A 23,682-nucleotide genomic window follows, 5' to 3' on the forward strand; every position below is an offset into this window, starting at 1 on the left:
ACAATAAATGTGAATACAGTGAGCTTTTTAAGATGACAAAAAATGTGCAGCCTACAGGTACCAGTAATTTTCTCCAGGCATACAAATGAGTTATTCACAGAATATAAATAGTCTCAGCATTCACTTCTCTCAACACGTAAATTAGCAAACAATTTCCCTGTGAAATGTAAACCCGCATTGTGATAATATCCTTCAGACATTCTAAATTGAAGCTTTCTCTGTCCTTCAGAGGATCAGAGCTCAGGGCCTGGGTGTGAGAACCGGGGGCACACCAGCGGGGGGACACAGGGAGCCAATTTACAGCCCACTCACACCCCCTTTACCCATGATGGCACCATGCTGAGCTAATCGCTGCAGGAATCTAACTGGGCTGGGCTAGCTTTGGCTGGTTTCAGACTGCAGAGCTGTTGTACACCACCAATTTATAGCGTAAGAAGAAGGATAACTATATTCTAGCATACAATCACAATCAAGAGAAATAAGGTTCTTAAGCTTTGATATTTAGCATTAATCCTTCCTAAAATGTTATAATGCTATTGCTAGTACACGTATACCCCTACTCGTTCTTTCTGTGATAAACCATAGCAGCATAGTGTACTGATTTTGTCTCCTCATTTCAGAAACACCTGTCTGTGGCAAACTTTTAAATATTATTTAATGGACAGTGTATGTATATCACCAAATCTTGTAAAAAGAGTCAGGACCACCCTTCAGGTCATTTTCATTAGGAAGCATGGTAATCACAATAATGATAATCCTGCTTGCACGTAGACTGAATAATTTATACTTATGCATTCATCAGATGCTTTTATAGTGTAAAGTGGCTTGCACGACTAATCCATTTACACAACTGGGTATTCACAGAAGCAAAGTTACAAGCCCAGTTTCCTAACTAATGTCGAAGATTCTTTGGCATGGTCAGGTCTTGTGAATGATGGAAAACCTAGACTAGAAACCTAGAGTCAGTCTGGTATCAGCTGTAATTGAGGAAGAGGACCCAGGGCGGGGCTGTTTTTGAGCCAGGATAAGAGCACCAACACCAGGCCTCCGGCTGGGCCCATCCTGCCTCACATCGAATCAGCTCACCACGGTTCCATCAACCCACCGGTCAAGCCAAAACTGGCTACGTACCTCTAGTGCAGTGCATCTACTGAACCTAGAGCAACCTCAAGACACCCAGAGTCTTTTAGAACAATTTCTCATTGGTCAGGGCCACAGTATGTTGCAGTTTACTTGCCATTTAGAGTGTACACCTGATTGTGGCTTGGTCTCCATGTATAATTAATGTACTATTAATACATCCCGTTTGTTTTGTTCTTTGGGTGAGGTCAAGGACAAATTGGTCTCTTGCCTATTAGGTCTCCAGGCAGACTAATGTGCAGACAAAGGTAGATTACCAGTGTACATATTGAAGTAAAAGTAGAAAGAACAAGGATAAGAAAGTGTAGATAAACATTGTGTAATCAGGATTCAAACATGAGGTGAATGTATGGACTATCTATGGTGTTCCAGCGTGACTGTGGCTGCAGTGGATTTGCATGTCCTGGCCTGGGCAGTAATCCAAAGTAAGCTGGAAATAGCTGGAAACTGATCGGTGAGCCTCGAAGGCCCCACGAGGCCTGCCCTGGATTTAATGAGGGTACTTCCAAACGCTGGAGGCCAGGCACCAGAGAAAAGCTGCCTTAAAAACTCAGAAACTATTGCCAATTTCTTTTTACCGCAAGGTCATGCTCTGGACGCCAACAGAGAGACATTCCTCTGCTGGCAGTCAGAGGTTCCTTTATGGTGAATCAGTACTGACACAACCGCAGGGTCCTTTTAAATACAGCGAAAATAGAGAACTATTCCAGATGATATCCACTACGCATCTGCTTAATTGCCATAGCAATCGTACCACATTAGCTTTTTTATCTACTGTTAACCTTTTTTGGTTTGCATTGTCATGTTACAGTAGATGTGTGTGAAAAATACTAATATGGATACTAACAAGTACATTTTGCCACAGACACACAAAAATGACAATCAGCTCACACTTCCTGTTTTTAAATATATATTTTTTTGCTGACAGTGCGACTGGAGCCGAGACAGGGGGGTGAACGAGGCTCACCTGGAGATTTCACCGGGGAGTGGCTGGCAGAATAGTACCCAGCTCTTCTGACTGCGGTCAGGTCGGGCAACAAAGCGAGGGGGGGGGGGGGGGGCGCGAGGTGTGGGGGTGCAGGCAGCAGGAGAGAAAGGGAGGGAGAGAAAGAGAGAGAGAGGTCAGAGGTCACAGGGCTCAGTGAGAAGCAGTGCAGGGTTCAGCCATGCAGTTTTTACACGAGATAAGAGTGAGACTCCAAGGCCCCCAAAATAGGCGAAGGTATCATTTGTTAGTACTGACTCACTAATTAGAAGCAATGGTAGTATTTTACTGGGGAAAACAATGCATTTTTACAGATGAAAAGATTAATGGGTTTTGATCTATTGATCTGGTATGACTGCTGAACTATAAGTGTCAGGCACTATGTGTATGCTTGTGTGATGCAAGTTCATGCAGTTACAATTCCTCTCATGGTTCTCTGTCATGCACATTCAAAAGATTTGGAAAGCGTTTCCGTTTAACCACTTTAAGGATCTGGCCGCGTGAGTTCAGTTGGCTCTCATCTTAAAATTCTTGTGCAGACAGTATTCGATTGTATAAGACGGGTTGTGTCCTCATCTTTGCAGTGTTATTTTTAGCAGGGTTTTTTATCACTTTTCTGGTCCTTGGTATTCAGTATTTATGCCCACGCGTCTCTCACATCAAGCATTAAATGCGTTTTGAAATGCTGTCTTTTAAATGCCCCTGTATAAAGTGTCCCATAATAGATAACAGTAGTTCTGCAATGGCAAATTATTACCTCAGAGTGACAGCTAACCCCACATCCCTGAAATGGTGGCTGAAATGGCTCAGTGTGTAACCAGAGCAGATGGGAAACAGCGAGGTAATGATGGTGAGAGAAGTCGAATGAACCGAGCCGCCATTATGACATGCGTTCCGGACACTATGGGCACGTTTCACAACCGACACGTACATGTTTGCGTGCACAACCAGCTCAAACCCGACTCAGCACAGATTTTGTGGGGATTCGGTAGGCCGCTATTTTTCGATTAAAAAAAAGAAAGTCCACGTTCATTCTGAACTACAGCTCGACAGAACAGTTGAAGATTTGTTACGCTTGGTCCGTTGGCGTTTTAGCTTTGGCTGCTCCTCGTGTGAGATAGCGGTCTGTGCTGAGCGGAGTCGAGGGAGAGCAGAGCTGTCCTTTTCCCACAATCCTGTGCAGCCAGGCTCTGTACCTGTCCCAGGGGACTTGCTACGGCGTGACGGTCCCGGGCTCTTGGATCCTGAAGGCCGAACCGGGGTGGTCGAGCGAGCGTACGAGGACTTCAACACCCGACACTCTGCAGAAACAAGGTATCCAGGGTAACCCTGTCACCTCCTGCCCAAAACTATACCCCCGCTTCATATCAAACTGTGACACACCTTACACCATCTCCTCGCCTCATGTGAAACTGTAGGTCCTACGCCACACCATACCCCAGCCTTATTTCAGATTGTAGCTCATAAACCTACACCTTTTTCCCTGCCTCGTATCAAACTGTGCATTCCCTACACCATATCCCCACCAGGGACACCTCATATTAAACTGGAACTCATACCCTACAACAAATCCTCTCTCATATCAAACTTTCAGACCCTACAACATATCCTCTCTCATAACAAATGTTCATACCCTTCAGCATATCCGCTCTCATATCAAACTTTCATACCCTACAACATATCTGTTCTCATATTAAACTGTACTTCCTTCCCCATGTTATAGCTGCACTACATATCACACAAACTCTCATACCCTGTACTCAACAGCAGGGCTAGCTGGGGTCGAGGAGACAAACAATCCAGGTCCCCCATAATGCTGTGCCAGTACGCACTGATGAAACCCGATTGGCTCAAACATTTGCACTTGAACTTCATACAGTGCTACTTTGGAATAAACATGAACGCGCACATTTTTGAATATATCCAATTTGATTGAAAAATTGATTTTGGATGCACAGTGTATGATCACATTAGTCTCTTGGCAGTGTGCAAATCTGCCATCTGATTATTTGCCTGTTAGGCCAAAAAGTACCATCTGGCCATGTGGGCTTGTTTAGTGTCGAACCCTATGTTCTACCTCCAACATCATTCACGCAACACCACACACACACACACACACGCATGCATGCATGCATGCACGCACACACATACACACCCTAGAACATATGGATTAATTCCTTTTTCTTGCCTTGAAGAACACTGTGTGTCTATGCGCCAAAAATTTGGGACTGTCTGGGATTAAAATTTGATTTTTTTATGGTGGTATCTTGGGTGTACTTTAAATAAGCATGATATGTTAAAACTTTATTACCATTTTAGCCTTTATCACTGATATTTATCTACACCAACATAGCATATTCTCTTTAGACCACTTCTCTCCCACATTCCTACCAGAGCTGTTCCTGCCTTTTAGCTAATATTAGCATTTTTGCGTTGTTGCACTGGGGGAGCAAGCAAGGAGAAAGGAAGAGGAGGAGGAGAATATAAGCAGGCTAGCAAGACCAAGAAAAAGACAAACCAACATCCATCTCAACAGTGTGAAGTCATGCAGAAGAAATAACCATGACCAGATTCTGCAGGACTACAGTACCATTGATGCATTATATTTGCTGTGTCGTCTTATTAAATTTAAGGACCCCTGTTCCTGAAATAGGAGGTGTCCTGAAAAAAGCCTGAGTAACTACACTCACTCACCCAAATCTCTCTTGCAGTACCTAACACTCTGAGCTAAAAACACAGACTCCTAACACAGCATCCAAATTAAATCAGGTACAGTATTTAAAAAGATATATAAAAGGCTGTTACAAGCACTGAATAACAGAAAAGTTTCATGATGTTAATCCACAACAAATGAGTGTCATGTTCAGCAAGAGTGGCAATTATACCATATTAGCCGTGAGGAGTGCCTCAAAGCTTTCCCATCAGCGGCAGCTAATTTTAGGATAATTAAGCTTTTCACATAAGCGCCAGGGTCAGTGTCTGGCTGTCGTAGATGCAGACCTAGTCGATCAGGTCACAGACAAGTTCATAGACAGGAGAACCAGCAGCTTACATGGGCATTGGTGCACTTTACCAAGTGAAATCCTTGCGAATATTCCCATACTTTCCTCTCGCATCATTTCCCACACAGACTGCCAGGCACAAGGATACTTCAAGGAGGACGACAGGGATGGAAACAGTATTCCCAATGCACAGCAGTTAGAGCCGTACCGGGTTTTACTGGCTACAAGTTTGTGTAATGAGAACCATCGCCCTGCTGAAGGCTTACATTCAGTACATTGATCAGTTGGGTAACTCCTGGAATGGCTAAAGCTGATTATAACCCTGTATATTTGTTATCAAACCGACAATTTCAATTAGTTATAGGGGCTAGGATCTAACCGCAAGGCATTGTCCTTGGCAAAGCCTTTTTTACTGCATGTTAAAATAAACAAATGGGGTAAAACATAGAAACGTATGCTAAATATCTGAATGTCACCCCCCCCCAAAAAACCTATTTTATTCAGTTTCTGTGCTTATTTATGAGATACTGACTCTAGTTTTAATAGTTTCATAGGTTTTACCCCTTGTAATACCTGTGTGGGAACTGGTTCCAAGTTTTTGCCCATCACTTTGGTTTTATATGTAAGGCACCAAAATGTACACATGCACAAAAATGGAATCAAAATGCTATGATCTCTCAGGAAACCAGAATTTCAGCATATCCAAATATAGATCTTGAGATGACAGGAGGCTTAGCAATCAAAAATTCCACAGAATTCCAACTACTGAACTAGAGAGAAATTCCAGACAGCTAATTGGTAAAACAATACACATAGCTACCATGCAAAAACAAGGGCATTTCCCCCTCATGGCATAAGAATCATCATTGTCTTTTTAGAGTTACTGAGGAACACACATGTGACTGCACTTAAAAGTACAGGCCACACAGAAGTCCAAATGAGAAAGACTGAAATGGAATGACTAATGCATGCTCTCTCAATGGAAGGCAGGAAATGCCATTTTTCTCTGAAGACAGTTTCCCACAGTAGTTTATCAATTCAGCGTTACAAAAGAGCCCAAAATAGTTGTGTTTACTTTCGATTAATGCGCTGGACGAGTAGAAACATATTCACGAAGACGGCGACCGTCTCCACCTCAGGAAAGCCACAGGATAGAAGCGCTTGTTTGTTGCTGGTATTTGTTGCACTACGTATCTACATTCAAGCTTCAGCATAACTTCCCAGACCCGACTGGGGGAAGAGGGAGCGGAGAGGACACTCAATCCTCAGGAAGGTTAAGGCGTAACCAGGCCTGCAAGCCCTGAAGGCGATGGAGGCCTTACCGTTGTGATCCAGCAAAAAGTCGTCCTGGGCGTAGCGGTACTTCTCCGGACCGCACGCGATGAAGACGTCGTCTTCGCCGAAGAAGTCCTGCAGGCAGGTGACCTGGAGAGGAGGGAGAGGTAGAGAGAGGGGGAGGGAGAGGGAGAGAGAGGGGGAGAGAGAGAGGCGTCATGAGCTGGGAAAGGGACTGGCAAGAGGCCAGGAGGTAGGGAGATGCCCCCCACCCCAGGACTCAAAAGTGGATGATACTACGTGCGTGCCACCATTCCTGCTTTTCATGAAGCTCTGTAGGACAAGCCTGTGTAAAATAACACTCAATAACTCAATAACTAGCCCTGAGGCCTCCTGCAACAAGAGTGAACACAGGCATGCTAAGAGCAGTGCACCTCACTTTTTTTAAGCTATTTAAATAGAAACAATACTGAACACCCATAGGTCTTATGTCTGGAAGTTGTCCACCCTCCAAACTGGAACATTTAATGTTTGGTACATGCTGGCATTGGTCACATGCAGCTGAAAAGCAGACTGCTCTGTAACCACAACAAACTGCCCTGTATAAAACATAAGAACACACCTTTAAAGGAACTCTCCACTGCTATCACCATTAGCCAGCTGTTAGATTTGCATGTTTTGACCGTTTTAACTGTCATATTTTTTAATTGCCATAATAAACAATGTGAACTGCAGGGTCTCTTTACCTCAAAGAATTTAACTCTGCAATGAGTCTGGATGACTCAAAGAGAAAATTGAGAATAAATACAAAATCAAGTGTAAGCCAAATACAGTGCACGGAAGTACTCACGCAGACCCTAACAGGTACAGAACTTACCAAAATCTATTGACTGGAGCACCAGTGTGAAACCATATTAAATACCACAATAATGTAAAACAAAATCATTACGAGACGTGAATGAAAAATCAATCAAATGCAAAACATGCCCTAATGTTATGAGAGCATTTGCAATATCAAACACACATTAATGCCCTCTGTGATATCTGATACACAGCATACACAGCACTGTCACCATGTCAGTCTGACAGGCAAAGACTCTACCCAATGCATCCATCTTACATAGTATCTCACACTGACTTCTGTAAAAGCATTTTTGTTTGAATTCTGACAGCTACATATTCAGCACAGTGGCTGCAGCTTGTCATAAGTCATAATCATTTTACTCCTGGGCAATATGAACCTCAAATATTATCCAAAAGACATAAAATGAAGTTTTGGCCAACCACATAACAATACAAACCTATTTAAAATCATGGTGTTAACCTTACTGAAATTACAGTATTAACTTTGGTTAAATCATAGAGTAGTTCTTACTCTATGATTTAACCAGTCGCAGCCACACATGTTCCTGAGCATTTGCACTAATCACCATCTACAGCTGGATAATTGCCCTGCAGCGCAAGCCAACTGCTCTTTCAAACCGTTTTGTTAAAATACATCTGGAGGAGGGAATCTCACCAGGGGTGAGAGCAACTGCATGGGCTGAGAAGGGGGAGTGTGCAGTTTGGAGATTCAGTTGAGGGTCAGCTGTTATTGGTGGATGCAGGGGGGAATCGATGAAAAGACGGGGGGGGGGGGGGGGGGGGGGGGGTGTGACTGGTGGAAAGGTGGGACCTGATGGCCAAACAGGAAGGATGTGATTGATCAACGGGGGAGCTGTTAATAAGCAGACAGGGGATTTTATTGGTGGATGGAGGGACCTGCTGGGTAGAATGGGAAGATGTGATTGGTGAATGATGGACAGGGACCCCTCCCCTAGCTTCGACGCACAGTGGGGGTCGGTGAGGGACAGTTTGCGGGCCAGATGGTGTCGCGTGGACCTCGGACAATAACACAGAGGGAGTCCACAGACCGCCCCACGTAACGGACCTGAGACGGAGACAGACGTGACAACCGACTGGAGCAGACAGAGCAGAGTACAGGAGGAGAAGAGGAGAGGAGAAGAAAATGAAAGAAGAGAAGAGAATGAAGTACATTATATTGCTGATTTAATACTATGGAAAGGATTGCTTTGGCAATACGTATGTGTGGCCATGCCAATAAAGTATGTTTGAATTTGAAATTAGAATTTAATAAAGGATAGGGGAGGAGATAAGACGAGAGAACAGGGGAAAAAATAGAGGAGAGAACAGAGGAGAGGAGGTAGTGTGGTAAGGACCAGGGCTCTGAGCTGCGTGTCTGTGTAAGATTGATGGCCTCGGTGTACACAAACACAGCTGGAACATGCCGTTTGGAAACAATTTGCAGCTAAACATATGCTCAATAAAAACTGCACCTGGACAAGAGCGAGAGCAGGACCAAGCATACCTCTAAGATGGAAAAGTATGATATGATGACATACTGAGCTACAGAACTACAAGATCACGTTATCTGCATCCCACAAAATTAATCTGTCTAAAACCGACTTCATCTCTTTAATTTAAAGTGCCACTACAGGGACAACGTTATTGAAATACTAGTATCCTCCCCCTAGAATTCCACCTTTTCAAAACCTCTACAGTATTAACAAATTTATGAACACTTTCTTTTTTCAAGAGATGGATACCAGAGCTAAGGCGCTTTTAGCATGTACTGCACCCACATACACAGCGTATACTACAATTACTGCAACGCGGCAGTGAGCACACAGAGCAGTAATTATGTCAGGAACATAATTAGCTTCATTACACTGTGCTCTAAGAGAGAGCATCAAATTAGATATAGACATAAAATTCAGAGCGTAACTTAACCAAAGGTCTCCTGGATCTCTACAAGGATCTCTACTTTCAAAATGTAAAGATGTCCCCGAAATGATTGGCAGCACAGTTGCTCAGCGAAAACAGCTGCAGAGCATCATCACTTTTTTATGCATTTGTTTTTCAGCAAGGGGCCTAATAAAAAGCACTCCTGCAATGTTATAAATAAGCACTAGATACACTGCATTACGTACTTATAGCCAAAGGATTATTTCCAACACCTGTCCCTCAAAAATAGTCATTCCCAGTGGTAGACTCCAGACAGGGACAGAGCAGCCTTGGAATGACTTATCGCTGTGATAATCACAGCTGAAACGAAATGGCGGAGCCGAAACAAGGCTTACTGTACGCCGATCGAAAGGCCAAACTTCCCGCGCCAGTTCTTCGCGCGGCTCAGCTTCCTGCGGTCCGAGCCGCTGGGAATGCAGATGGAGCCGGTAATTATTTGGCGCTCGGCTGAGAGGGGACCAGGTTGCCATGGCAGCAGCACTGCGGCGAGCGCTGTTCACCTGCTGGAGGTGCAGCGCACTGGCCGTCTTGGCAGAGTCGCCCTCACTGTGCTGACCGAAACTGGGCAAAGAGCCATAGCCCTTATTGTGCTAGCCTCTAAAGCTAAATACAATTATTGTGGGGAAACAAAGTCTAATTTAATACAGAAACTGTTCTGTGCAAGTTACACCAGAGCCTATGGCCTAGTTTGAATGCAAAGAGTTGAAGAAAATATTGAAAAAAAACAGTGTCTGTATCGTGTCTCCATAAGAAACATAAGCGTAGAAAATGAAGAGGTCAGACCATGAGGCACCCTGAGGTTGGGCATTCACCATGGGTGCGGATGAGGAAACGTGAGGCCCTTCTTCCGGATGGCCTGGGTGGATGTAAGCCGCTGGGGAGTCTTTCTCAAGCAGGGATCTCAAGCTCCAGTCCTGGAGGCCCAGGATTTTTTGGGATTTTTTTTGCTCCATTTCAGCACTAGGTGCTTAAATTCATTGATTGACTAAATAAGTCCACATACTTTGTTTACAAGTCTTAAACTGGATGCTGATTGAATAGAAACAATAGAAACTCTGAGGACCTCTAAGGGTTTGAGATCCCCAAAGCCTTTGCTCAATGGGGAAGTGTATTGCCATAGCTGTGGACCTTCGGAGTGGCCACACTACCCTAGGCCGTCCCACAGAAGGGTCACTGACACTTTGTTCCCAAAAAACGTTGAGAAGGTGCCTGAGCAATGGGACAGCTGGAGCACTTGACCCCTCATGAAAGTTATGGGGGGCAAACGCTTTTAGGTTTTACAGTCAAAATAAATGCATTACTTAAAGTCATTCTCACCAAAGGCTAATATAGCTGTGGCTCCAGTAAAAACAAATAATATAGCCTTGGTGAGTCATAAGTATTTAAAAACATCCCACCCCAGCCTCAGAATTGATGATGTTGCCCACACAGCACTCGAGTATGATAAAGGGCTCTGCACTAGAAGAGACATCAAAATATGAAAGAGTGGGAATCGTCAGATAAAAGAGTTGCCATCTGAAAAAAAACCCAAAAAACCTCAATTGTACTCTAAAAACAACAATAAGGAAAGTCATTTTCAGCTTAGAACATTTTAAAAGAAGTTCTGGTGGAGGACCCCTCCCCCCCCCCCCTGTTTTTAACTCCACCCACTTCCATCACATTTACGCAACGTTAGCCGCTAACGCCGCGGCGCGACAGAAACAGTCCGCTAGCCTGCAGCCGGCTCCCCTCACACTGGGGCACTGGTGTATTTATATTTGCATAAATCAGGAGCAGCGGGCAGCGTATTAATAACCTGCACTGTCACGCAGCGGCCTAAACGCCGAAGCTGAGCGCACGGCGGTCAGCTGCTTTCATCACAGTCTGGTCATCATTAGTCACCGAATTGCACCGCGGCGCCCTTCGCCAAGGCGTGACTGTGCCCTGCCACACGCCCTGCAGCAACACGGGGCGAGCACCTCCGGATGCTGGGCCCCACACTTCCTCCAGAACATGCTTGTAACTCTGGGAATTGTTTTCTGTCCACTCTATTATTGTAGTTCATCAGTAACGTACAATGTAGTTTGTAGCGGTGCTTTGAAAATGTGTGTTATGTCGACTGCTGGGCTTGTATGATGTATATAACGTCACCCTTCAGCGCTAAAGTGGTTCTGCTTCGTCTCCCCTATCGCACTCTACCTTCACCTTCACGTTCACCTTGAGCTCCTGCACCTTGAAATTTATAGGATCGAGCATTAGCACTGCGCAGTAGGGTCATAGACTGCAGAGGCGGTCAAGTTCAATATATATATATTTCATTTAGGTTCAATATTTTTGGAAGGGTGTGAGAAACAGCAAGCCGTTTTGATGTCACCCTCTGGTCTTCGCACTAGTCCGGGCCGCCAGGGAGAATTCCAGCATGGATGCCCTGCGGCTTCCCTGCTGTATCAGGAGAGGGCCCGCTCCCTGTGTTTTATCAGCAGCAGAACCCGGAGCTGCCTGGGCACGGCTAGCAAGGTCACTCCGGATGGCCTGGAACCGGGAGTCTGAGCCGCAGAGCAGAGGAGGCGGAGCTACTCGAGCTGTCAGATGTAGTGAGGTCATCCACTAGGCAGACCTGGGTCAGATATATCTGAAATGCTTTAACTCCTCGGGTGCTGGTAGAAAATTTGAGAAGACTCCTGCAGATCCCCAAACATTCAAAAATGCATTACTCCCCATATTGATCAAAGAAAACGATCAAAGAAACAATGAAAGAGAAGAGGAATTCAGTTGTGAACTCTGAAGACTGATGTTCCTTTAAAAATTCAATCCTTTAAAAATGTCAAAATTCAAAATCCGCAGGAAGGTAATTGCCGTCTGAAAGGTAAAAGTGTTTCTAATAACTATTTAAAACCAGACTGCTGACAGGAAATTAGCATTCTGTCTGCATTCTTTATGACAGGGTTTAGAAAAGACCACAGCACTATGCTCTACATACAGTCAAGACTCTCTCTTTAATGACAGCAGGTAAAATCTGCTATACATGTGCCCATTAGGTTGCTATTTATCCTCCAATAACTGCCCTTTGAGCATTAACCGCTAATCAAGGAAAGCATATTCATCATTCAAAGGTCCACCTTTGAATGATGATTATGTACATGGCAGTGGTTTACATCGACTAAGCAAACATTATTCACACATGGAATGCAGTGTGTAAAATGCTTGAGTATGGTCTGACACTTGAGTTATGCTAAACCAGCTAAAGAAGACTCCTTTAAAAATAAAGAAAAATCTACAATTTGCAAATCATCAGTTTACATTCAATATGAAATATAAAATATGTGGGAAATAGTAAGTGCAAAAGCTGTATCATGAGGAAGATAATTTTTCAGTTAATTCACATGCATTCTCTTTCAGCAAAGGGAGCACTCTCCTCCACTCCATCGTTTATGCCATAAAAGATACTTAGCATCACCTGCATAGCCTACAGCAAGCCTGCATTCATTCATTCCTTCCTTCCTTCCTTACTTCCAGTCAGGCAGTCAATCAGTCTGTCTGAAGCCAGTGTCTCTGCTTTATCAGGTCAGAGGTAGGGCAATACAGATGCCAGTCAGCCTAGCCACTCCATCCTGCATCCACAGCATTTTATGCAGCTTTAGAGAGGATGTCGCTGTCGAGAATGGGAGACCAGCCAGCAGAACAGAGTACAGTCTTGGGCCAGGTCTGCCTGACCTTATGGTGTCCAGTCACTGACAGAAATACAATGAAACCTTCAATCAACTTGAAAAACAGAACCAATACTGATGACAATATCAAAAACTGCATTCAATTCTATTCTTCTGCCGACTATACAGTCGTGCTGTTTTACAGAAGCCTCAGAATGAACCGTTTAGCGTAGCAACAATGGCCTTTCCATTAGATATCCTATCGGGGTTGGGCAAGATTAATGGTTACACGCTGGGACAGTGGGGAGGCAGAGCTTGGAGTTGGGCTGATCAGGGCCTGACAGAGCAATTAGGACTGCCTGCAAAGCCCCATCCACCCCCACCCCCCATCTGCCTGCCTGTTCCACACCCCCATTAGAAGAGGAGCATGTGACTGGGGCTTTTGGGGGTGTGATGGCTGGGAGCAGGCAGATGGGTATGGGGGCTGGGGGGTGGGATCAGATCAGGAACACACCCCCACTTTAGCCTCTTCATTAATTCAACCACAAGCTTGCTCAGGAAGTTTTATATTTATGTCTTGTCACAGGACATGCATTAATGCATTATGGGATATTGTGAGTGCCACATGCAGGGAGCTAGATAATACAAACCAGAGCACATCATTACCAACACATGTGCACGTACACACCCCCCCCCCACCCATTTCTTCCCTCTTTCTCTCACACACACATACACAGGAGCTGGATAATGCAAACCAGTCTACATCCTTTCCAGCATATGCGCACACACACATACCCATATGCACGCGTGCACACAGATACACACACAGACACACACACAGTGCACAAATTAAAACAGAGTGTACAGCTACAGTAACCAGAGCTTCCCAATAAGCAAGTGCACGTGACGTTTCAGGGCCATGTAAAGACTGAGGCGATTAAGGCTTGGATTAGCCACAGTGCAGGACCAGCATACAGCACTGCTTTTCTATTGCATTTCGTCCAGGTTCCAAATTAGCTTTAAGTCCACTGACTGGAGTCTTTGAGTAAAGCACAACCGTTAAATCAACTGCTGACTAAGCAGATTCACGAGTCACCAACTCAACAGCTGGAAAGCCCTCACTCTCTCTCCCTCCCTCTCAATCTCAACAAATGATCAAAAACTACAGCGTGACAGTGACAAATGAGACCTTCACTTGACATAATGTACTCAGGAAAATGCCCTTGCAATGGATCACCATAGCAAGGCCTCATATCAACATGATTAATGGTCTGGGCATTTCCATTAAGATACGGAGAAACTGAGGGAAAGGGAAACCCGAATGAGAAGAGATAGGTATTCTATTCATGTGTGTTCACTGGATGCCTGTACCCACATAATTATCTCTAATCTATTCAAGCCAAACTCGAGCAAAATACCCCAGCAAAATATCTGTGAGAAGGATTTTGTTGCCTGTCACTCACTCCATCTCTTTATCCCTCATATTAAACAATTACACAATATTAATTTGTTCACAAATATAGGTTTATACTTCTGGATATTTCCCAAATTAATTAATATTTTATTGCCTTGTTTAGATTTTATAAAAAGCAGTTCCTAACATGTATCCACACACTAACCCTAACACCACACAGAAGCCACAGGCCCTTCACAATCTTTAACAAATTTTGCTCTTGAGCAGTCCATGGGAAGTGTAGGCTATGTACAGACCAGGTCAGAGATAGCCCTCACAGCAATATATTGTAAATGTATCGTGTACCTTCTGTAAAATATGATGAATATATTCTACAGTAGTATCTTTTTAAAGAATGTATATATTACAATTTCTGAAAGTGACAATAATTTGAATATTTGCCACAGCAATGGCTTTTCTGATATTGATTATACACTTCCTTAAAATATATTTCACTTTACTACATTTCCTTAAGGGAGGACTGAGAGTTGGCAGTGATGCGTGCAACAGGCCTGTCCTCCACGCAGATCCGACCCCACATTCTGCTAAAGAAGCAGCCAAGAATTCAGGCAAACATGCATCAGGGCCAGTAAAGAGCCCCAGAGAATGAGAAGTGATGATCTGTGAGTCATAACGTACGAGGCTAGGATAAGGGCAGCGGAAACCTGATCTTACATCAGCAGTCCCATGCCGAGACTCTTGATGAATAAGGGGCCTGATTAAAACGTGTGGAATGTGTTACAGTTGTGTCTGATGTATCCCTCCCGAGAGCCATATGTGACATCCATACAGTCTCTGCGGCGGATAAGAATGTTCCGGAGATGTATAAACAAAGCCTGGATTAATATCACAATGGAGGCCTACCACGGGGGGGGAGGCTGGGGGCGCTGGCAGCTGCCCGAGTCCCTATTACTCTCCACCCGCAGGCTTGTCTTATTTTCATTTAAAATATTTACTCATTCTAACAGTTAATGATGGCAGATTTATGTACAGAAGAATTACCCTTAGTTTAAACTCTGCCATTCCAGTAACCTGAGGGCAGGGGAGTGGTTAGCTGGTACAACTGTAAAAATAAAGAGAGATAAGTACACTATATCACTGAATAAACATAAGCATAAGGATACAACAGAGCAGGAATACACATGCACTGAGCATTCAATTCCACAACAGTTGAGTTCTTGAATTGAGAATTGAGTTCACCAAAACATTACAGAAAAATGGATGCCTACTAACTAGGAATCCTGGCTCAGTGGAAGCCTCCCCCCTTTTAACGTAGAGGATTCACCACCAGTTGTAATTATGAGCACACATTTACGCGTGTTCATTTACATAATGTCAATGCCATGCGTGACTAAACTACACTAGACATCCAACAAAGTTCAGAAGATCACTTGGGGCTTATGTAATTAATGACAGAACAATAGTGTCCAGATTTGACTGACCTCATTGGTGGCGCCTAATCCAGACTTGCCCCTAAAAACAACCAATTCCTGAAAAACAGGGGGGCCCCATGCTAATCTTCTGAAAGCCCAAAATCACCTAGCCACGCAAAAACCATTTCGTTTTTTGCAATTGTGGATTGCAGTTTTTCTGTAATTATTTTTTTTTAACAGATCAAGTCATTTTCAGGCAGTACATAATGTAAATGTCTCCTAAATCAACAATGATAAAGATAAACCACAAAAGGAAGTTTATTTGGAGAGGACTTTGGAGAGGTGGTGATGATCACAGCGATGCACAACACAGCTGTTCCTGCATACGGTACCAATCACATCTTCCTGTCCCAAAGCCAGGGCTGGGGCACAGGATTGAGAACATGCCGGAACACGGCTGATCACCACGGGGCTCCACGCGAGTGCTTTGTCAGAGGCAGCATGAACAGGCTGGGTAATCTGCGCTCATTATTCTGCTAATCCACTTCTGTGGACGCCGGTCAATCCGATTTTCCACTCTGTTCCAGCTTTTGCTCTTCGCTCTCTCTCTCTCCGTCCATCTCTCTCAGTCTCTTTCTCTCTCTGTTTCTCACTCAAACATTTCAGTCTAGAAAACTGGCAAACTGAGGAGATTAAGCTTCTTCTCTGCAACAGTGGCCAGATATGGATCTAAAATGTGTTTCTGACAGACATATGCAGGAATATTAAACCCTTTGATGCCTTCCATGCATCCTAGCTATGTGTATATCCTTCTTAGTAAAAGTGTGTCAGAATGGTTTCAATTCATAAAGCTGTGACCCACGAGAGATAAATCTACATCTGTTAAACAGACCACAACGACAGTCTTTGAGTGAGTCATCAGTATTAAACATGCTTTCAAAACCCATACTGGCCAGTGACAGAGCGCACTCAAGTTTATCCTGAAAATAAATCTAGCAGCCTAATCAGGTTTTACATTCTCCACAGGTGACTGATTTGAGGATTATACTGAAACTCTCAGTTTAGGGCAAAACCATTGTGATACACAGATCTCCAAAAAAGCACTGTGAACAGAGGTGAAGCTGCCGGTTACAATTCTGCTATAACACTGATAGTTCTGCAGACGTTTGTCTTACTATAGGTACTATATCCTGTGGCCCCTCCCTACAGCTGTGTTGTTAAACAAGGAACAAGTCTGGCCTTGCATGGTCAAGCATTGTTGACCACCCCTTTTTCATATGGCTCAAGTAGCACTTAAACATACGTAGATCAAGCGGCCCAAAGGAACGTCAAGGAGTCCAGAATCTGTAAAGCGATTTACATTTTAAGGGAAAAAAAAAAGAGTACACCAAACCGCAAGGCCCAGTTTGATCCTGTCATCAGTCAGGGAAAACAGGATCGTCATTAGCCCGGCTCCTGTAAACATTCGGTTAGCCGCTTTGAGGGAGGTCAGCGAGAGGGCGCATCTCATCTCCAGCATGCCGTGTTCTGCTCCGTGTACGTAATCATACGGCCTCAACCCCTGTCCTCTCAACGAGGCAGCGGAAAGCCGCACGCTGCCTAATTATCTCTAACGACCTTCTTCACTTCCAGATAAGGACGCCGCACGAGCACGAGGCCCTCCGCTCTGACTGTGGTTGAGAATGAGCGTGGACTGAGCAGCGCGCAATCCAGAAGGTCAACTGAACCAGAAGGACGTGGGTTTTTTGCCTAGAAATCCACGTGGTGTAGTGTGACATCATCCCTGGATCAAACCTCACCTGAGAGTGGCTCACCTGAGAGTGGCCTTGCATGCTACCTGACTGGCAATCAAGGGTGTCTACAGGTGAGAGATGAAAGTGCCTCTTGGTTTGTGTCTCGCACCCTGCAAATATTTTCCTCACAATTTCACGATCATGGATTCAACACAATATTTTCACTTCTCCCATGAAATGGCTGAAAATGGTGCATATATTCTTTTCATTTGACAAGCAATTTAATTTGACATACTTTACAAAGCTACATTTGTCATGCGTTCTAAGATTCACACTCAGGTAGTTAAATGCGGCTGACCATAAAGACTGACAATTCCTCTGCAACCAATAGGCAGAAGGTATTTCTCATTTTGTGAGGGATGAAAACAAATACCTTTACAATGTATTTGCATGGGCATCATCTTTCAGCTATTCATCGGTTTCAAGTGATGAAAACCAGATAATCTTCTGGTTCTTCATGAGCCTTGCAAACAAGGACAGCCAACAACCAGCCAAAAACCATCATTCATCGACATCCTGGCTTTATAATTGGGGGTTCACAGACCCCTGGGGGTACTGTAGAGGGTTCCTGGCCTGGACTTGTTATGAAAAGACTATAAAATATCTATATATAGTAAATACAGGTATATAATATTTTAATATAATTTATAATGGGGATCCTCTGGGTGCCTTTGAGCCTGGATGGGGGTCCCTGGACCAGACAAACCCCTGATCTACATGATACCCACGTAGTTTTCCACAAGCAGTAGCATGAGGGCCAGTTAAGAATAAAGACAAGAAAGCTGCATAAAAGTAAGTAGTAAGTAACTGTGTAAAAACCACTGGAGTAAGAAAGGCACACAACAGACAGAAGACTACGGATAGAGCTACAGCTGTGGTGAGAACAGGAGTGTTCATTTGACCTTTGCTCTTTAGAGGCCAATAACAACAACAGAAGCATGCAGGTTGAAAAACACCCAGCAGCTTTCACCAGAATTATATGCTGTATTTTCAATCTTTGAGCAAGCTACCATGAAAAAAGCAAGCTTGCTTATTCTCACAGTAACAATGTAGCTGCATCCTGAGATAGTGGTGTACTGCAATTCCCTGATTTAAAATCCTGCAGTACATCCACCAACAATTCCACACTGGCAAGTTTGTATATTGTGACAGGTCCTTTGACTTGAAATTTAAAAATAAACTTCCTATGTGTTGTAGGTTTAAGTGGGCCTGAGAGAGGGAGGTGGGCCGAACAATCTCATTCCGCCAGGAGACGTGGGGGTAGGGGTGAGGGGTGGTTTCTCTGGACTAGATGGATTTCTTCTGCATCTCCCCAGACAGATGATCCTTATCAGGGCTCGCAAAGTGATCGTGATGTGAGACGTATTAACATTTCATTAGCCGCTCTTCCCCGCTGATCATGTTCTGTGGGGAGAGCACTCACAGCCAGGGGAGGTGGAGCAGTAATAGTCTCTGTGTATCACATTAGCCTGAGCCAAACCCATGACTCACGACAGCTGAACTGCAACACACCCACATTCTTACAATTCTGCAGAGACACTTTCATGCCTCAGGAAAACAGAGAAAACTGCTGAGAAATGTACCGTTCTACCTGTATGCTGTAAAATGTCCAGGGCTATTCCAACACTGACAGTTTACTCTTACAATACTAAACCAACACTGATAGTGTACATTAACAATATCAGAGTAAAATGTACACTATCAGGAAATGTTACACTATCAGTGTTGCTTTCATCCTAAACATTTTTCTGTGTACAAGATGGGGGGAGGGGGAGTCCTTGAAGCAGTACTAAGGATACCTGGAGCTTTCACTCAAAAACGGATCTGCTAAAATTTCCAAAGATACGTTAATGGCGGCTCTCATACCACTGGTCTCTGGCCAAAAGGAAGTGCCATTTCACTTTCAAAGAGGAGAGCTCTGGTTACTTTGAAATGGAAAACAGGCATATCCTCCCAGAATGGCAGCTGATTGAGCTGGCCCCAATCACGAAACGGTTATCAATTAACGCTCATTCACAGACAACAATCCTCCAGTGGAGTGGCTGGTGGAGCGGGCGCTAGCGGGGGTCTGCACCTGACAGCTGCGCTCTAAAGGCCCGGGCTTATCGGTCTAATTAACCGCTCATGGTCAGGGCCCCGCGCGACTCCTCCGATTCCCCAGACGGATGCCGAGGCCTGTGATTCGACTGCTGAGGAGCAGATGGCACGCGGGATTCTAGCGTCCTTCTCGTGCGCCGTTAGCACGTTAGTGCACTCCCGGGACACCAAGATCAGCCCGGTGTTAAAGGATTTGCTATTTTACAGACGTTTCTGCCAGAAAAGCACGAGGAGGACCTGAAATTTGCTTTGGGGTTAAACACGCCCCTGATTTGACACAGTCAATGTTATTCTCTTAATAAGGACAGTAACACAGAGAAAAAATAACATGGGTGGAATAAAGCACTAGAATGCAGTCAGTAGACTGGTGGCTAAGAAGGACTTTCATTTTGCTGGTCTGCTAATGATAAGCTCCAATTAGACATAAAAATCCAGGAACAAGAGGAAACATATTTAAACTCTGATGCTTCCTTAATAGACTCTCCCCTATACTTTCTCCCTGAGGACACATCAGATGGGATTCTGTAAGAAAGGCAGAAAACTCCATCAGGTCCCAACAGGACATGAGGTACTGCACACAGGTCAGGGGAGGAGTCATGGCTGTTGTTGGGTGGCTCACTTTAAGGCAGTGCTCTAGTGTGTGGATAGGGCCCATGGTCTAGTGCTGTATCCAGCCAGTGCTGACCGAGCAAGGCAGTGTCGAGAAGCAAAGCCCAATTAGCGGTAGTGTCGTCCAGGGATTTCTTCTGGGCATTCCATATTGGTGACTGAAAATAACTGATTGAAGCTGAAAAGTAGGACTTCTTTGAGGAGGTCCAATTCCCAAGACTCCTTCAAATCCAGACTCCCCATGCCCCCCTCCCCCCCTTGGGCATGTGGACAGCCCAAATTTAGATAATCTGGTCTCCATTCCTCGACAGCTGCAGCAAATTCCACAGATGCGGTCAGCTGGCCTTACGGTCCCTGTGGTGGGTCCCCTCTCCTCTCTGTTCTCCTCTCATGTACATTCAGGACCAGAAGGAAGCAGGCTTCAGCCAGCAGTCTATTCAATAACCGTACTGTTGCAGATTTAATTTCTCTCTCCATGTCTGGTGAGAGGAATGAAAGCACAGGCCTGTTCTAGTCCTTTGAGCCAAGCAGCACAGAACTGTTAGAGACCACTCTGTTACAGAGGTAGCAGCTGAAGAGAATTCAGATAAGAGAACCGGTCTCTCAGGGAAATGGGCTGAGATTCTTTCTCCTATCTGAATTGTCCTAATTTGAGCCCCATTCCCCTTATCTGAGCACTATTTTCAACTCTGAGCACCATTCTCTCAGAGCCCCTTATACTCTTTGAACCCCACTGCCATCTGAACTCCATCCTCTCCTGTCTGCGGTCCATTTTCCGGTCTAAGATCCATTCTCCTGTCTGAACTCCATTGTCTCCTATCTGAACGCCATTGTCTCAATTCCCCTTATCTGGGCTCCATTTTCCTCTCTGAGGTCCATTCAAAATGAGCCCCAGTCTCCAGTCTTGTGAGCTCCATTACTCTGTGAATAAGCTATTTTTCTCTACCTCTGTCCACCCCCAGGCTTTCATACCCTCTACAGTGTAAACATGATCACATTAATCCATTTACTCTATAATAAGCAAGGTATCAATTTTCTACAGGTCACAGGTTTAAAATCATCAACACTTTACTGGCATCAAATAGAGTGCAGAACATCTAGCTAGCCTCCTTTCACAGCAATTAGATTCAATGGAGTGTTTATGCTAATATAAATCACCTAATGGACTAATTCATTAGCGACTGCCCGGCAATCTGAATGTGTACAGAAAAAAAAATCAATCAAGCATGTGGATAAAATCAAAAGAAATGAAGATAGTATTTCTCACCGTAAGGCCAGACCAAAAAAGTCATGAGCTGACAATACAGTATTAGAATTTCTATTAAAAAATGCCTATATAAATAGAGTGTGGACTAGAAACTCTCCAGATGGCTGCTGTGGTCTCAAATAATTGACACATGACACATGTTAAATTGTCAAAACTTCAGTCCAGAGTTAAAAACTCGAGAACTACATTCAAACCATAATATCCTCTTCCATGTGCCTTTCTATTTGGGGCGCTTCCAAAATCAGCATCCACATATGTTACTCGTATCTTTGGAATTTCTGGAGGCCTGAAACCCGAAAACCCCCCCTTGGGTACATCTCTGGTAACATAAACGTGAACGCATTACCACAACACCAGTGTGCTTCCACATAGAGGAACAGGCCTTTCAACTATTTCAGATTGCAAAAGTGACAACCTTGTTCAGAAAATGGCCTCCTCTGCAGGACTGTACCCTGAATCACACTTCAGATTCAATGACAAAGCTTCTCAGTTTGTTATTTTTGTACAAACGGAAGTAACTTGTTCTCAGTTCCTCTGGCCAGGCTTCACTTGCAGGCATGTTTAATGTTTAACCCTTTGAAGAGCAGGTTTGGAATTTCTAAATTCTAAGTCAGTGTTCTAGTGTTCTAGAGTGATTCAACAGCATTCATCAGCATTAGAATGTCCAGTTAAGAACATTCTAATCACATATTAGAAGAGTAAGGCATGGTAGGCCTCACCAGGAGCAGAGGTTGCAGGAAGCTGTACTCCACGCCTGCGGCTCTAAATTAGCGTTGTCACTCAGCAGGGTGACAGACACCAGTCAGAGCTTGCCCACACTGCAGAAACATAATCGATCCTGTCACTACATATACTGTACAGACTCTCTTTCTCCTCCCTTGCTCCATCACTCTCAAAGTCTGAAGACCGAGCAAAACTTTAAATCTTTTCTTTATCCATTTTTTCTGTGTCTCAAGTACCAGTTATAACTGCAGTTCAGAAGAAATGTTCATATATTTATGCACTCTCTCTAAAGATTTTTTTTTTTGCCAAATTTGTTTATGCAATAGTGAACATGCACATTTAAATAACATAACAAACCCTAACCTTCACTGCCCTATAAACTCCTGGAGGAAAATCCAGCAGCAACAGCCCTGGGGATTTCACTGTGACTCACCACTGCAGCAGGATATACACCTAACGACATCAATGTTTGTCACACCGTTCCCATCTCTTAGACTGGAGTCTCCGGCGCTTCCTGCAGACACAGCTCATCTTTGAGCGATAAAAGCAGAGAGCTTTGCCCTTTGTGTGAGGTGCGTTTCGCACTGCTCAAATGATGGGTGAAAGTTACTGCCCTGTCATCAGCTTAGCGCTGCATAAACAGAGGTCACTGAAGCGGGGTTTTTAGAGGGCGGGTGTAGGGTCACTGAGGCGGGGTTTTTAGAGGGCAGGTTTAGGGTCACTGAGGCAGGGTTTTTAGAGGGCAGGTTTAGGGTCACTGAGGCAGGGTTTTTAGAGGGCAGGTTTAGGGTCACTGAGGCAGGGTTTTTAGAGGGCAGGTGTAGGGTCACTGAAGCGGGGTTTTTAGGGGCGGGTGTAGTGACACGGGCTTTCCGGAAAGGGAGATCATGCGGGCCCTCCAAAGAGATGTTCCTGCATTGCTATCAGGAGAGAAAGAAACAACGGGACACAAGAGAAAGCCTAAACATGTTTTTGAGTCTGGCTTTGGAAGGAAAGGAGATCATAGCTTCCGTGTCCCGAGAGACATCTGTGCTTTTTCACATTCCATTTAGCGTTTTCCCTGGTATGGTACATTAATAACCCTCTTCAGTACTAACCTGGTGCTTGGGATTGCATGGACATCTCTGGGTATAGACTCTGGGCTTATGGGTGTCTCTGGTCATAGATTCCTATAGTGAGGTTGACTCACAGTTCACAAGTTTTTCTGGATGGGAGATCAATCCGGAGTCACAGAGACACTTCACAGGTCAATGTTGAGGTTGGACAGCTGCCATGATTACAACCGCCTAAAGATTTTGTTGTTTTGTCCTTTGACACGGTGTACACTGAAGGAAATTCCCTATTCCAGAAACCGTGCCGCAACATTCATTCATTCATTTTTTTTAAAATAAATAATGCATGATTATGGTTCACTCACAATATTTACAGAATAATTCATTCATTCATTTTTACAGAATAAAATAAGTTGCATACTTTGAGAAGAGGACGATATGTTATAAGTAAGAGTTGGTGACTTTTCACAGAACTGCAATTT

General features: G+C 44.3%; 1 protein-coding gene across 5 annotated transcripts in view; it reads right to left on the reverse strand.

Annotated features, from left to right (window-relative positions):
• LOC118226888 (serine/threonine-protein kinase DCLK2-like) overlaps positions 1-23,682 on the reverse strand; it is a 50,569-nt gene that overhangs the window by 15,880 nt on the left and 11,007 nt on the right. For 3 of the 5 annotated variants that reach the window (XM_035416855.1, XM_035416856.1, XM_035416859.1), the window contains 3 exons: positions 6,450-6,552; positions 3,322-3,426; positions 2,108-2,158 (listed from right to left, as the gene is read on the reverse strand). In XM_035416855.1, coding sequence (XP_035272746.1) covers positions 2,108-2,158; positions 3,322-3,426; positions 6,450-6,552 — 259 coding nt within the window. The remainder of the gene's footprint in view (positions 1-2,107; positions 2,159-3,321; positions 3,427-6,449; positions 6,553-23,682) is intronic. The other 2 variants (XM_035416857.1, XM_035416858.1) reach the window with 2 other exon arrangements.

Source organism: Anguilla anguilla, chromosome 5 (genome assembly GCF_013347855.1).
Source record: "Anguilla anguilla isolate fAngAng1 chromosome 5, fAngAng1.pri, whole genome shotgun sequence".
NCBI lineage: Eukaryota > Metazoa > Chordata > Actinopteri > Anguilliformes > Anguillidae > Anguilla > Anguilla anguilla.